General features: G+C 49.4%; 1 protein-coding gene across 2 annotated transcripts in view; it reads right to left on the bottom strand.

Annotated features, from left to right (window-relative positions):
* Positions 1–1,352: 1,352 nt before the first annotated feature.
* FBXO10 (F-box protein 10) overlaps positions 1,353–15,546 on the bottom strand; it is a 54,774-nt gene continuing 40,580 nt past the window's right edge. For both annotated transcript variants that reach the window (XM_027039459.2, XM_027039460.2), the window contains 6 exons: positions 11,547–11,617; positions 9,642–9,794; positions 8,475–8,744; positions 6,517–6,830; positions 5,195–5,376; positions 1,353–3,221 (listed from right to left, as the gene is read on the bottom strand). In XM_027039459.2, coding sequence (XP_026895260.1) covers positions 3,047–3,221; positions 5,195–5,376; positions 6,517–6,830; positions 8,475–8,744; positions 9,642–9,794; positions 11,547–11,617 — 1,165 coding nt within the window. In that variant the 3' untranslated portion in view covers positions 1,353–3,046. The remainder of the gene's footprint in view (positions 3,222–5,194; positions 5,377–6,516; positions 6,831–8,474; positions 8,745–9,641; positions 9,795–11,546; positions 11,618–15,546) is intronic.

Below are 15,546 nucleotides of genomic sequence, written 5' to 3'. Positions count from 1 at the left end.
GGTGGGGCATGGGCATGAGAGCAAGGGTTGGGGAAGGACTTAAGGGAGATTGAAGGGATCGGTGTTCTGTGAAGTGATAATGAAGTAGGATCCTGAAGTATGGGTAGGATTTAGCCAGGGAGAGAAGATTTTGGCTTACTTAAGGACAAATAATCAGAATGGGTTCTCTTGGGCGGGTCTGGCCAGCTGTGTAGGACAGCAAGCCCTGCCCACTCAACCATGGTGTGCAGGCCCTGCAGGGCAGCGTCCTCCTCACTCTACTCCAGCCACAGGAGGGCACGGATGGGTGTCTCACCTCCAAGTGACTTGGCGGAGATGGGCACTGTGTGTGTGCGTGTCTCCACTGTTCCTTTTTCTGCCAAAGCTTTATGCAACAGCCCTATCTACCCCTCTCCTGCCTACAAGCTCTTAACATTTGACAGTGAACTTTCACCTGCTGGACCTTTACAGGCATTACTACTCAGAGCCTCAATTCCTTCTGTGAAAAATAGGGCAACGACCTCACCGAGTATTCAGCATACTATGGATGGAACACAATTTTAGCGTATCAAAATACATGAGGTTCTGCTGGCCAGGATAAAGTGCAGTAACAATTCTCCCCAAATGTGTCCTTTCAACAAAGGCTTATTTGCTTGTGGTATCACGAATATTTTCATTTTAATAGTTTCGATGTGTATTAGAAAACCCTAACTTTGGATTTATAGTAGTGATGTAAATATGTCTTTTTAGTTCAGCAAAGTTAAATGTCCTGGATAGGGTCCTGGAATGGAAAAAGAATACTGGATAACAACTACAGACCTCAGTTACTAACAGTGAGGTAGTATTGGTTGATTGTGACAAATGTACCACCCTACTGTAAGACGTTAGTAAGGGGGAGACTCGGGGTGGGGGTGGGGGATATGGGAACACTGTACTATGTATGTGCTTATTGTGCTGTAAATCTAACACTCTTCTATAAAATAAAGTATTAATTTAAGGAAAAATATTAAGTATTAACTTTCTCCTTAGGTGGCATGCAGATACGGCAAAAACGAAGATGCTGAAGCTGGGAAAATGTGGTTCCTGATCTCAAAACCGTTTGCAAACTGTCCAGTCTGCTACACCGGGTACTGTTATTGCTGATCTCCACAGCCCACGGGGTGGGAAGGGCCACAGTATAACCCCCAACACATGGGAACCCAGACCCTGGAGCCCGGAATCGGAACCTGCTGAATGGACAGGACATTCAGAGCATCTGTCTCTTTCAGCGGAAGAAACAGCAGTGCCTCAGGAAGGTGAAGCAGGGAACTGCATCCAGCTGCCCAGGAACCCTAGCATGTACCCAGACCGAGGCAAGTCCCCCGAAAGGGCTTCTTTTAAAATATAAAACTTTATTTTGGTTGCAGAGATTTTCATAAGCATTTGGTTCACAGAAAAGTCATTACAAAATAATAAAGGCAGCATTTTGTACAGCGACTCACATTGGGGCCACCAGAGAAGTGCAAAGGACAGTGCTGGGGACAGGAGGGGCCCGTGTCTTGTGCCCAAAGTCCTCGGGGAGAAGCCAGCTACTACCATCTCCAGCTACCCCGCCACCCCACCCAGGTGAGCAGCACCGAGGGCCCGGTGGAACCAGCCTGGGAAGCGAGTGGCAAAGTGTACCACAGCACCCCCTATAGGCTGGCGAAGGCCCCACATGAAAGGCCGAGTGGGAGGGGGTTGTCCAGGCTGAGCTGCTCAGTGCTGCATTCAGCCCCCGTCCTCAAGCAGGTGGGATCTGAGCCCACCTGGCTCTGGGACCTTGACACGTTCACAGTACAGTTCAGTAAAGCCCTTTAGGAGGCCCTTCCTCCCCTCCCTCAGGCTACTGACCCCACGGCAACCCTGGGTTGGGAACTGGGAACAGACTGAGGCCAGGTCCTGCCCTCAGGGAGCTCACAGGCAGGGGCCTAGAAAACTCCAAAGCAAGGCAGAAAGTGCTCCATACCTGAGAGGGGGCAGAGAAAGGGCGGTGGAGCCTCAGAGCGGGAAGGGTGGAAGGCGCTGTCACTGCAGGGAGGGGAGCTCTGCGGAGAAGGCAGTGTCTCAGCTAAACCCCCGAAGACTAGGTGGGGTGTGGACAAGTGCAGATGGTGAGAAGGGCATGCCAAGAAGAGGACAGAGCATGAGCCAAGGCACAGAGTGGGGAACCGTGGTAGGGTCAGTAAAGGCAGGCAGTCATCCATGAGAGAACATGGACCCAGACAAGGGGCCCTGGGCACCTCCATCTCCACCAGTCCGGTGCCCAGGAGGGCGGCTGGTGTGGGTACACGCAGGGCCTCGAGCCAGTATCCTCCTGAGTTTGGGAGCTCCCTGAGGGCAGAGTGGGGTCTCGTGCATCCCTGCCCCACCCAGCCGGGCACCTGGGCCGCTGAAAGGAGGACTTCTCCACACGGCCTTCCTCTTTTCAGCAAGTCCCTTGTCATCGTAGGGCAGCCTTTCCAGAGGGCTCCCTGTCCCCCTCACAGTTCATGTTCAAGTTGAAGGGAACCAAGCTCAACTCCTCCAGCCTCTGCAGATAGCCAGGAGCATGTGGCCATGTGCTTGTAGGGATCGAGAGAGGTCCAGGAAAGGGGAAAATTCTGGGGCAGCTATCTCCTTCCACCTTACTAGAATCACCTCCTCCCTCAGGAGTAAATGCTCTTCCCTGACAAGAGTCTGGGTTTGGTGTGTGTAAAACAACACTTCCCTGTCATTCAGAGAGACCTGACCAAAGCTTTAGTATCGTTTTTCCCCAACTCTTCATAACTTCTATAAGAGCTTGAGTGACAGGAAACTCACCAATCTGTTTCTTTTCTTAGTCCCTAGGAAGCCCGGAAGCCTGTTTTCTCCAGGGTGCAGTGAGTAGGAGGACTGAGAGAGGCCCGGAGCCCCTCAGCTGCTGCTGCTGCTTTCATCCCAATGCTGCCTTGACCTCCTAGCTCGGCTGAACACCCATCAGAGCCCGAGCCTGAGCTTGGGTATGGGGGTTGTTGCTCCTGGAGTCTTTGCACCGCCCTCAGCCGCCCCACGCCGCCGCTCCCCTTCCTTACAGAATGGTGCAGAAGACGCTACGATTGCTGTGGTAACCACCTTCCACACGGGCAGTGATCCTGGTCGCCATGGCCGTCACCTTCTGTCCACTGTGGGCTGTAGAGGGGCCTCGGAGAGAACTTTCAAGGTGAGGCCGTGCTGGTGGGTTCACCAGGCGCCACGTATCAGACCTAGAGGTGCAAAATGACAGTCCGTGAACTGGGAGAGTCTGGAGCATTTGCTGAATGCCCCACACCATCTCACCTTAGGCTCGAGATCCAGGTGTTCAAAATCTGGGTGTCGGTTCTGCCTCCAAATCAGTGACAGCTCAAGGAGGTGGGATGTGTGGGAAGCTAGGGGGCAAAAGTCCTGCATTCTAGTTCCAGCTCTGCATGTAACCTTGGACAAGTAAGCCTCAACTTCCCCATCTCTATAAGGCTCTGGAGAAGGTCGGTGACTTTTTCTATTTCCCTCCTAGGTGTATGACCTGTGTGTATACAGAAGCTTTAGTCATAATCACCTAAAATTAGGAACTACATACCCTTCAGCTGACAAATGGATAAAAGTGTGGTCCATCCATACAATGGAACGCCACTTGGCAACAAAAAGAATGAACAACATGTGACACCATGGACAAATCTCAGGTGCATTAGGCTAAGTGAGAGCAGCCAGGCTCCAAAGACTACATACCGTGAGATTTCCTTATATGACATTTTGGAAACTGCTATAGGGGACAGGAATGGGTAGGTTTCCAGTCCCTCAGGCTCTTACAGAGATTTTGAAGGGTCAGGGAAAGCTTTGGTCGGGGCTTTCTGTCATTTGAGTTACAAGGGACCACCTCTTACCCCAAATCCTAAGTTGCTTAAGCCAGTAACCATATATTCTATGCATTTTTATGGTGATTCTGTAACAATGAGTAGGACTGTAAAGGTGTGGATGGTGAGGAACTAGCTACTGTGTTCAAAGAATTGCCAGCATTTGAGTCTGGCAGCAGACAGCAAGCTTGGACAGGAAAATCAGGACTCAACAGTGCATGGTGGATGATGCAGGCTGCCAGGTCTGTGCTATCTGTATCCTGGGGTCTCCAAAGGGACAGGAGGAAGCAGACCCCAGGGAGTCCACGATATGATCTGCTGGGATCATATCTGCTTTTCTGTCCAAAAAAGATTAGAATTCCTACTTTTTTTTTTTTTTATAAGTTATGACTGTATAAAACATATATGAGGTTTCCTCAATATTTTTGCTGAGCGTGTGTAGAATTAAAAAAGGAATAGAGATCATTACTACAGGAAAAGGGGACCCATCAAAGGTTTCTGACCAGGGCTGTGACATGAGCAGAGCCGATTTAGACGGATGCATCTGACAGCCAGGGCTGTCACCAGTGCGAGAGGAATGTGGCAGCGGTGGTATAACAGTTATTACCTGTATAACCAGTGTAGCAAAGCACCAACCAAGCAGAACAGAGTCCATCCGTTCACCAGCAGAACAGCACCTTGGCAACAGGGGCCAGAGGTCAGAGTGAAGGATGCTGAGATGTGAGCAGGGGTGATGGCAGTTGGGGAGAAAAGGTGCCAGATACAGGCACATTCAGAAGCAGAATCAAGAGGACCTAGTAATGACTGACTGAACTCTGATGTTAGGGAGAAATCGGTCACAGAGGTTTTGCTGCCAGAATAGATCAGAGGGTGAGGTCACTGAAATGGGGAGCAGGGAGGTTCAGGGAAGATAAGTGTGAAGCAGTTGTACACAGAGGCAGAGGTATCATAAATAAGTGACAGCAGCAGCAATGAACGTCTTTGTAATACCTCAGATCTTGTGCTAGGTCGCATGATTTGACTGTACCTTAAATTGGTGCTACAAAGCAGACGTTGTTAACTGGATTTTACTAAGACTCAAGGTGTTGAGTGCCTTGCGCAAGAAACTGGCAGAGCTGAGATTTAAAATCACACCCCCCTGACTCTTAAAGCCTGTTCTCTCCCAAGGGGGCAGACGCAGGTCCTCAGCACCGGCCTGACTAAAGTCCAAGCATGGGCCTTTATCTGACCAGAGCCAGAAGCTGGCAGGACTGCAGGGAGCAAGGACAGCCAGCATCACTGGGCCTGGCTTCTCTAGTCGCCTCCCTGTGGTTCTAGAAGATTGGTTTAGGCAGATCCCAGACACTTACTTTTTCTTGAACACCAAGAACTTGTTGTTTTGCATGATACATTCTCGGTTGTTTGAGATCTGCTGAAAGATCGTCTTGCTGGTCTTGCCCTGGAAGATGATGTTCTCCTGCACCAGGGCCTTGGCGCGGCCCCGCACTGCAATGCCGTAGGCCCGGAATGAATGGATCCGGTTCTTTATCACCTGGGAGAAACAGCCAGAGCTTGTCACACCCTGGGGACTCCCAGACTGGTTGGGGAGCCAGGCAAGTGAAATACCAGTTATAAACCTGAGGGGTAAGACACTGCTAAGGTAGGTCAGCATTGAGCCATGGGAGCTCAGGGAAGGGATATTGAGATCAGGTAGGAGAACCAGGGAAGGCTTCCCGAAGGAGGTGATGGGTAAGTGGTAGAAGTTTACCAGGTGCAGAGCAGGGAATGGCTGCTCCAGGAAGAAGGAACAACGTACAAAGGCCTGGCAGAGAGGAGAGACTGTACCAGTGGCAAGGACCACTGGCACCTCGACTAGGCAGGAGCGTGTCCCTGCTCCCTTCCTCTGCTTCCACAGTGCCCAGATGCAGAGCCCAGGAAATTCTTTACTCCTTGCCGGAGTCACTACTCATGAAGCTGCAGAGCCAAAAAGAGGCCTTGGGATGGTAATTTCTCAAGTGTGGGGACTGGGTCAGTTTGGCACCCAGTGCAGTGCTTTGCATAAAAAGGGAGCTCAGAGCTCATCTCTGGTGGGGGGACAAAGAGGCAGAGGAGCATATAGGAAGTGCTGTGTGAGGTGGGGGTGGGGGGGAGGTGGGAAACAATAGCACCTCTGGTGTCCAGACAAGGGGTACCTCAGACAGGCTGGGGGGTCAGGGAAGGCTTCCTGAGAAAGTGACAGCCCAGCTGTGGGACTGAGGCAGACAAGGGGGAGGGTACCGCAGGGACGCAGGGAATAGTGTGCACGCAGGCCCCCTCATGAAGCACCCAGCGCATACTAGGTCCTGTGGGAGATTGTTCTGTTAGGGGGAGGGGCTGAAATAGCCCTGAGCTGGACCTGGAGACCACAAAGATACCCCTGGACACACCCCCATCCTAGTTCTCTGCTGGTTATCTCCTGTCCATCCTTCAGGGCTCAGTTCACATTGTCCCCCTTCCTGTGTGAAGCCCCACCTGTGTCTACCAGGCTGGGTTTGCACAGGAGGAATGATGTCCCTTGCAGTGCCAGGTGCCTCGGGCTTCTCAGTAGAGAGGGTGCAAGGGCTGTCCTAGGGCTGGGCCCTGTGCTGGCACATGCAGCGCGCGCACACGCGCGCGCACACACACACACACACACACACACACACACACACACCTTTGTGTCGGACCTGGGCAACAGCTGCAGCCCACTGCCCCGGTTGCCAATGATGTCATTTTCGATGACCACGGTGCTGTCGCCCTTGGTGATGATGCCATGGCCTCTGTTGTCATAGATACCGTTGCCCCGGAGCTCCACCTTGCACTGGGCCTCGACCTTGACCCCACTCTGCCGGTTGCAGGAGATGCTGTTGCTGGCCACACGGGTGAGCTGGCTGCTCTGGGCTACAGTGATGCCTCTGTCTCCATTAGCATGGATCACGTTGGTGAGGACGTGCAGCGCCTCGCTGCTCTGGACGTACAGTCCTGAGGCTGCGGGTGGAGGGGTTAGGGAGCAGGGTCAGTCCTGACAACGGCAGTCAGGAAAAACCCTGGTGGAATTGTGCATCCTGGGAGAGAGGTGGGGCAGAAGAGGCAGCAACACTCGGAACCAGCCCTTGGGAGTCACATCTTTCAGGATGGATGACAAACCGAGCAGGAAGAAACCCTGGAGCATCAGGGAAATTCTGTTCCTTCTGAACTAAGTCCTCAGTAAACAGGAAAAGGTGACGAAGGCTGCTTTGGCTCAGCTGCCCATGCGGCTCTCCTGTGCTCGCCTGCTCCTACGATATTGTCATCTGTGATGGGGCGCTCACTCCCTGCTTAAGGCTGCCTGTTCCCCCTCCAGACAGGTCCACCTGCTGGACAGCTGTTCTGCATGTTTCTCCTCTTGTACTGAGATGGCATCTGCCTCCTTATTGTTTTGGGAAATTTTCTTTACAAGGGAAATTCTGTAACTTTATTAAGCTAAGTATCTAAAATGTTCGAAATTTGGGAAAGAAAATGATGTTTGGGGTTGTATATGCTTAGAGACACTACATGGTTATAGAAAAAAAACCCCACAAAATCAGCAGGCTTAGAGCCACGTGGCTTGGTCAAAAAGAGACAGCATGGCAGGGGGACCTGGAGGTGAAGAGGAGGAGGACTCCCCAGTGGTGATATCCACCCACAAGAGCAAGAGGCATCGGGAGGAGGTTGTGGGGAGGACGACACCAGGGGTCACATGGGAGTCTGCAAATTCCAACCTCTCATGCCACCTGCCTGTTGCTTCTGCCTGGTGGAGAAGAGCAAATATAAATCAAATATCCATGAATTTATGTGGCTTTGCCTGTCCTACTGGACAGCATGGCCATGTGGAGAAAGCCCTGAACTAGGAGTGGACAGAACTCATCTTCTGCTGGCTCCCACTCTCCCTGCCCTCTGCCTTCCCCAGGACAAGAGCTCGCTAGTGTCCAAGAGCCTTCTTTTAACAAGACTTCCTTCAACAGCCCTCTACAGTGGCTCTAATCATCCTTCAGGTTTGGGAGCCCTGGAGTTAGATCAACTCTGTAAGTTGTTTGTTTTTTTTTTTCTTTCCAAATTTAAGATAACCTGTGGATTTAAAACCCACTCTTACTCTCTGTACAAGAAAGAAAAATTGCCAATCAAACCACGATATGCCATCAATTGGAAATGCACATTATTAGATGCTAAGATGTGGGGAACGTGTCTCAGATTGGAAATATATATGCCAGGTGTGGGGTGTGGGATCTGCTGGGGCAGGGGTGCCGACAGACTGGGATTCAGCTCCGTGCCTCAAGTTCATAGCCTGTCAGAGTTGACAAAACAGCCACAGAAACATATCCAGTCCCAGGCCCCCAGGAAGTGCCAGTGGGGTGAGAGGGTAAGGGTGCATTCATAGTGGGCCTTGAACTTCAAGTTGTTTGGGATGTGTGGATGGGGGAAAGGAGATTTCAGGGAAGAGAAACAGCATGAGCAAAGTGAGATAGGGGGGCAGGAAAGATGGATTTAAGTTCAGGGAAGGTGATGGCCAGAGGTCCGGGGTACTGGGTAAGTGGCCAAAAGCAGTAGCCAACCAAGCGGGAAGGGTCCTTAAGACGTGTGAGGACGGAAGGCTCTGGAGCAGGGGATACTCACCTCCGTTGTGATTAATACTGTTGGACTCCACGAGAGCTATGGCGATGGGCCGGCGCAGTGGGTCATCGTCTTTCTCCAGCTCTGTCTCCCAAAGGATGGCATCCCCATCCTCGCTGAAGTTCTCCTGGGCCCCGTGACCTCCAGGGAACTCACCAGAACCCTCCTTCTGACTAAACACTGCCACTCCATACAGGCCATTGTAGCTGACGTGGTTGCTGGTGACGTGGGGCAGGCTGGACGACATCATCCACACACCACAGCCCTTATTAGCTGGGATGGTGAAAGGGGCTGGTCATGGACACTGAGCAGCGGGTGAGGCAGCACCCAGTGTCTCCCCAAGAGGTGAAGCAAAGATGGCACTGGCCTGGGAGACAAGAGTCCCTGGCGTGCTAATGGCCTTGGACAAATCACTTTATGGCTGGAGGCTTCACCTTCATACAAGAGGGTAACAACCAGGTCAGTCTCACAACCAGGATACTTCCATAGGGTGTAAAAGTGCTCTGAGAACTGTCAAGGCCACAGTTCCAGAGCACAGAAGCCCAGAGTGACACTGCCAGAGGGTCCTCAGAGTTCACCCAGCCCAACCCCTTCCTGCATAGAGATGGAGGTGGCCTCAGTTTGAATGCCAGCCCTATCACTTCCTAGCTGTGTGACCTTCAGCAGGTTATTGAACCTCTCTGTGTCTCAGTTTCCTTATCTTTAAAATGGGGTAAATAACAATAATTAGAGATATGGTCCAGAGAGTAAGGCTCTGCTCAAAGTCACAGCATGAGTGAGAACAGTTTCTTTTTTAGGACTATCCTATTTCTCCCATTCTATTTCTAGTTCTCTAGATCAAAAGAAAGTGGTAAGAGGAGTCAGATGCCCACATCAGTGCCTAAATGGCTCCGTCCTTACACAACTCCTGACTTTTGTGATTTTAGATGGGGATGAAGCTCTCTGTTTCACCGATCCTGTGGGTTACAAGGTGATTTATGAGAGGCTCTTGTACTCTGAGAGGGACTGTGTGGCTGTGGCCTGAGATCAACCTGTTCTTCAGGACATCTTTGAGGCCCAGGGAAGACTGTAACTTTCTCAGGACCCACAAGCTAAGGATGGAATCTGGGCTTCCTGCCTCCCTGGCTGGGCTAGACCCAAGATCTGTTCCCCCAGGAACATGCGCCTCACCATAGATGGTGTTTCCTTCTATCAGTCCTTTGCCTTCATCTCCCACGACCACACCATCTGAGTAGCCGAAGCAGATGAGGTTGCTCCTGAGGACGGGGACTCCTCCTCGACGGATGTCTACACCTCCCCACTGATTCTCACGGATGACATTTTCTATGGAGAGGCAGAAGAGAGGGTCAAGAGCCAAGGACCACCCACACTGGCCATGAGGACTTGGACAGCTGAGAGAAAGGACCTTCTGGACCAGGACACCAGGCCTTGACTTGTCAACAATCAGCATCCTGAATCTTGCTTGGTATTTGGCTTTTCAGGGACTTGAGTGCTGTCTTCTTTCCTCAAGGGCAAGGTTTGTATCTTTCTTGTGCTCTCTTATAGTCCTAATACCTGCTGTACCCAGTGGCCTTAAGGAACAACAACTAAGAATAAACTGGCTTTAGAGTCTCTGGACCAAGGCCAGGCAGGGCTGCCTGTTCTGGGGCTGTTTCTAGGAGGGCTGAGGCAGAATGCAGCCATTCCCCCACCAGCCTGGGGAGGCACAAGCTGGTCCTTCTCAGGCTCAGCTCTGGACTGACCACAGCCTTCCTCTCCTCATCCACTACCTCTCTGGGAGTGGGCCGAAGAGTCACAATTCAGGGGGTTGGTGCTGGGATACGGATATTCCCAATACTACGGCTGGGCAGACTCTCAGTCTCCTGAGACTGGAGTGCAATGGCCCAGGAGACCCTGTGTGACTGGCCCCTTCCTGCCTCTGTGACCCTGTCTGACTTGTGACTCCCTGCTCCTCCTTCACCACACCCAGTCACACCAGTAACCTCCCTGCTCCCCAGGCATGCCAACTGTGTTTCACAGGTGGCCCTGCTTAGAATTCCAGTTCTTTTCTCAGGCTTTGTCCTGTCACCCAGGTCTGGCCTTCTCAGAAATGCCTGCCCTGACCACACAATCCTAAATACCCACATAGTCCCTCTATCACTATATTTTAATTAATTTCAATAAATTATTTCAATTATTGCATATAAACATAACATTTTACATATTATATATTTACATATAATATACATTTATGTAAATATATCAGTTAATAATATATAATTATCTCTAGAGCACTTATCACTCACAGATACGCCTCTTGTGTGTGTGTGTGTGTACATGTTTATTTTCCCCTAAAATGTCAGGAACCCAAGGGTTACTGTTCACAGAACTGTTCTGTTCACTGATGTATCCCCATCTCCTGCATACCTTGTGTGTTCAATAAACATCTGATGAATGAAGGCAGGATTCAGTCAGAGGGATTTACTGGATCAACCTCTTTTTATGTCCCAGGTATGGCTATGCTCCGTGCTGAGGCTACAGTGATGTACCACACCGACTTGATCCTTGTCTTAGTGAACTTACTGCCTTATATTAAAGGAGACTGACCTTACACAGATCCCTAAGAAATTAAGTAAGACATCCCACAGAGCATGCCTGCTGGGTACAGTGAGTGTTTATGTGTACAGTGGGAGGTCCAGGCAGGCTTCCCTGAGGAAGTGACATTTAGGCTGAGACCCAAAGGATCTGCTCGGCAGGTGTTGGCCAGGTGGAGGGGAAATGGGGATGGGTTTCCTGAGCAGGCATAAGCCCATACAAAAGCCAAGAGGAAGGATTCAGTTTGTGTGCCATAAATGTTTCTGACAGTGTTATGGAGCCTTCCAGTGAGATCCTGTAAGCAGCAGGCCTGGCAAAGAGCAGACACTCCCTCCCTGTTAGCCCTCCTTGAGGCTGGCATGGCCAGTGTACAGAACAGCAACGAAGACAGAAGGTGGCCAGGCTGTCGAGGTAAAGAACTAGGCAGGGGCAAGGCCAGGGATGTTGGCTCAGCTGCTGGTTGCCTGGTTGGCCACGGCTCTAGGCATTTCCCACCCTTACCTGTGATGAGGCCTTTGCCATTCTCGTTTACTGCTATGCCAGCTGCACGGCCCTTAAAAATGTGGTTCCCGCTAAAATGCAAGGAAAAAGAGTAAGATGAGACCACTATCATATGTCAAAGCCAATGCCTGCTCAAGGTGACTACCTTCTTTTGTGGCCTTCCCCAAACAACACAAGTCCACAGGGGCATGAAGCATTTCTGCAGTCCTAGAAGCCATTTATAAATTTTTAGTGAACTTGCAGACAACTTGATCCAGAACTAAATCAATAACTATGCCATACAATCACAATGCTACTCGAGTTTCTGTGACCTCTCTTGACTGTCGCTCACATGCAAGCTGTTTGAAACACATGCCATCGTGGTGCACAGGTGACAAGTCCACAACTGGTCATGTCAAGAATTCCTAGGAAGCTGTGTTAAGCTGCTTTGGGCATGATTTGTGCCCAAAGCTGAGTCAGAGTCTCTGCCTGTAATGAGCCTACAATCCCTGTTCATATCCAACAGCTACTCTTTATCTTATTTTCTGTTAATCACCTATCCCCTGAAAGACAACATAAAATAATGACATGCCTTAAAAAAAGAAAACCAGATTTTTTAAAAGGGGGTTTTGAGAGTATCAGAGGATGTGTATGTGAGACCTCATGGGCTGGCTGAGCCACATGTGGACGATACAGGAAAACATGCTCCTGCTCAGAGAAACACGCAGCCCTCACTGCCATGGAAAGGCCTTGCGAATTAAACACCAGACGCCTGAACATGTTAAGGACATGCATTGTCTCTGCACCTCAGTTTCCTGCCTGTTAAAACAAAGCCAGTCACACCTGGACATTAACACAATTGGGTTATCCCTGGAGGACACACATTTGCTGTTTATTTTTACTAACAGGAATGCTGTGACCTCCTTTCTTCTTAGAAGGGCACCCGCCTCCTCTCTTAGGAGACAACCCTCCTACTTCCTTCCATGTGGCTGAGGGATTTAGGTCCAGTATTCAACCGGCTCTTTAGAGCCTAACTCAGGGCCTGGCATCCAACAGAACATTACTGAGTAGGAGTTGGCTAAGTTTTCCCATCTCCTAGGGCAGGGTCCAAATGGTTTACATCTTTGGGGAAAAAACCCGGCAAAGTATGTTGATGCTGGGGAAGCCAAATGTCAACTGCACCTGCCTATGCATTTGAGTGGAACAAGATAAATCATTTGTTAAAGACATCCCCATTTTTGCCCTCAGATCTAAAGAGTCTGTTTTGATCTGGTTACAATTCAGTCAGCAGATGGTTACTGTGGGTTTCTAGAATTCACGGTCGGACATAGTCCCTGGGCTAGGGCATCCGTATTTCTGAGAGCTGTGCCATAGCAGCAAATGCATGGCTGGTATAGTTTAATACAAATCTCACCTCCAGAAGAGACCCGTGGGCACTTGGAGAGTGTATGTACGCAGGGAGAGCAAAACAAAGATAAAAGAGGGATCAGAAAACATTTAGGAAAAGGGGACAGATCACTGTTCCAAGAACCAATGGTAGGATGTTTATGGCAGATGAGACAGTTTGAACCCTGTGCTTCCTTGAAGCCAAGGCAAAAAGAGAAACACAAAGGGTTATAAAACTCTCACTGGCAAAAAGACTGCCATGGCCTTATTATCCAGGCTACTTCGGGGATTTCAAAATTCATTCTGTACCCTCCCCCAGATACCTACCTTCCATCACAAAGAAACATAAAGGGAAAAAACACAACCTATTCTCTCAAAGAAGTTCTGGTTTTTTGTTTTTAAAGATTTTAAGTAATCTCTACACCCATCATGGGGCTTCAACTCACAACCCCGAGATCAAGAGTCGCACATTCCACTGACTGAGCCAGCCAGGAGGAGCCCCTCAAAGAGATTCTGTTTTAAAAACCAAGACACTGATCTGACTGTAACAGTCCTTGCTCAGAACTCTTCAACAGTTCCCTAGCACCCACAGGGTAAAGTCCAAACTTCCCAGATTTGGTGTGTGACTGCTATGACAAATTACCATACACACAGTGCCTTAACACAATACAAATTTACTACCTTCTTGTTTAGGAGGTCTGAAGTCCAAAATGGGTCCTACAGGACTAAATCAAGGTGGCAGCAGATTTATGTTCCTTCTGGAAGGTCTATGGGGAATCTATTTCTTGTCCTTTCCAGCTTCTACAGGTCGCCCATACTTCTTGGCCTACAGTCTCATCACTCTGACCTCTGCTTACTACTGTCACATTTCCTCCTCCCGACTGATTCTCTTGCTTCCCTCTAAGGATCTTTATGATTTATAGAAGAGCCTACCTGGATAATCCATGATGGTCTCCCCATTTTAAGGTTATTAATTTAATCACATCTTCAACATCTCTTTTGCCATGAAAGATAACATATTTGCACGTTCCAAGGATTAGGAAGTGGATTGATCTGGAGAGTCATTATTTTGCAGATCATACTCGGTATCAGAGGTTCTGTGTTCCAGCATCAACCTGTCTTCATAGGCTGCTCTTCTACTCAATCTTCTGGGCCTCTTGTGGCAGACGCACCACATTTAATACCATTTTTCCAAGACACATCCTGGAATTTCACTGCCCCTGAGCCCAGAATGCCATCTCCCTGGCCACAAAATCCTATCTATCCCTTACACACAACTCATGCCTTCTTCCCCTGACTCGCTCAGCTGAAACTATGGCTGGCTCCTCTGTCATTCTGTCACTTACACAAAGACCTATTAAAGCATTTGTTTTGATGAGTCTCCCTCATGGTTGTGTGTCCATCTCCAGCATGAGACCGTAAACACCATGGAGCAGAGACTGTTCTTACACACTTTTTATATCACTGTCCCCTTACATAGACAGTAAACACTTACATGTGTGTTAAATCTATAGCAAGCATATGTATAAACACATACTCTTAAGGTAATAATGCAAAAGATGGAGAAGGAACTCTGTGACCACTAACTGTTTTCAGTAAGATGTCTGTAACAGTCAAAAATAGATGCCTAACTAGGGCGCCTGGGTGGCTCAGTCAGTTGAGCCTCTGACTTCAGTTCAGGTCATGATCTTATGGTTCATGAGAGCCGCGTTGGGCTCTGTGCTGACAGCTCAGAGCCTGGAGCCTGCTTCAGATTCTTGGAAGAATGTCTCCCTCTCCGAAGAGGGATGTCTCCCTCTCTCTGCCCTTTCCCCGCTCATGCTCTCTGTCTCTCAAAGATGAATAAACGTTAAAAAAAAAAAAAAAAAATAGATGCTTAACAGTAAAAGGACTGGTTCAAAAATTATGGAATACCAAAAAGATGGAATGTTCTGAAACTTTCCAAAACTGATAAACGCCATGCAACAATATGGAAAAGCACATCTGGAATAATCAAGGGGAAAAAACACTTCAGAATATATTTGCTGCACATTTGTTCCAGTTATTTTCCTAAAACAAGACATAACTGTGTGAGTCTTCTGTTTAAAAATTTTTAAACGCCACCTTCCTCAGCTGGGTCCACATAAGGCTTCCTCCTCCGGCCCTGAGCTTTCTTCTCATCACCCTTTCCACTCTGCCACAGAGATATAGATCATGCTGCAGCAGCCACAGGACCCACAATTTTCTGGGATAGTCCCAATTTAAAACATTTTATACCAACATCACAACTTGTGTCAGACATGTTCTCAAGCCACAGTGGACTATTAGCCAACCCCTGAATCTGCCTTGTTCTGCTGCCTTTGTTCATGCTGTTTCTTTTACTAGGAATGCCCACTCCCATATCCATGACAGTCCATGTTCTACCCACAGTTCAAAGTCCAACTCTAACGCCCCTTTGTAAGGAGGCCTTCCCACATCCCCCAGTAGAATGGTTGTCTCCCTTGGGAGCACTTCAGTAGCATTTATCAGCCTTCCCCATTTGAGAGCTGGGATGGCAGCCCCATGCTCCTGGCAATGCCACTGCCCCTTCTCGCCTAACAGCTCACATGGCTGATCCATCACAGAACGCTTTTGTGCTGAGGCCAGATGCAGCCCC

This window comes from Acinonyx jubatus, chromosome D4, assembly GCF_027475565.1.
Source record: "Acinonyx jubatus isolate Ajub_Pintada_27869175 chromosome D4, VMU_Ajub_asm_v1.0, whole genome shotgun sequence".
Taxonomy (NCBI): domain Eukaryota; kingdom Metazoa; phylum Chordata; class Mammalia; order Carnivora; family Felidae; genus Acinonyx; species Acinonyx jubatus.
Note: the sequence above shows the minus strand (reverse complement) of the source record. Positions and strands in the feature narration are given on the sequence as shown.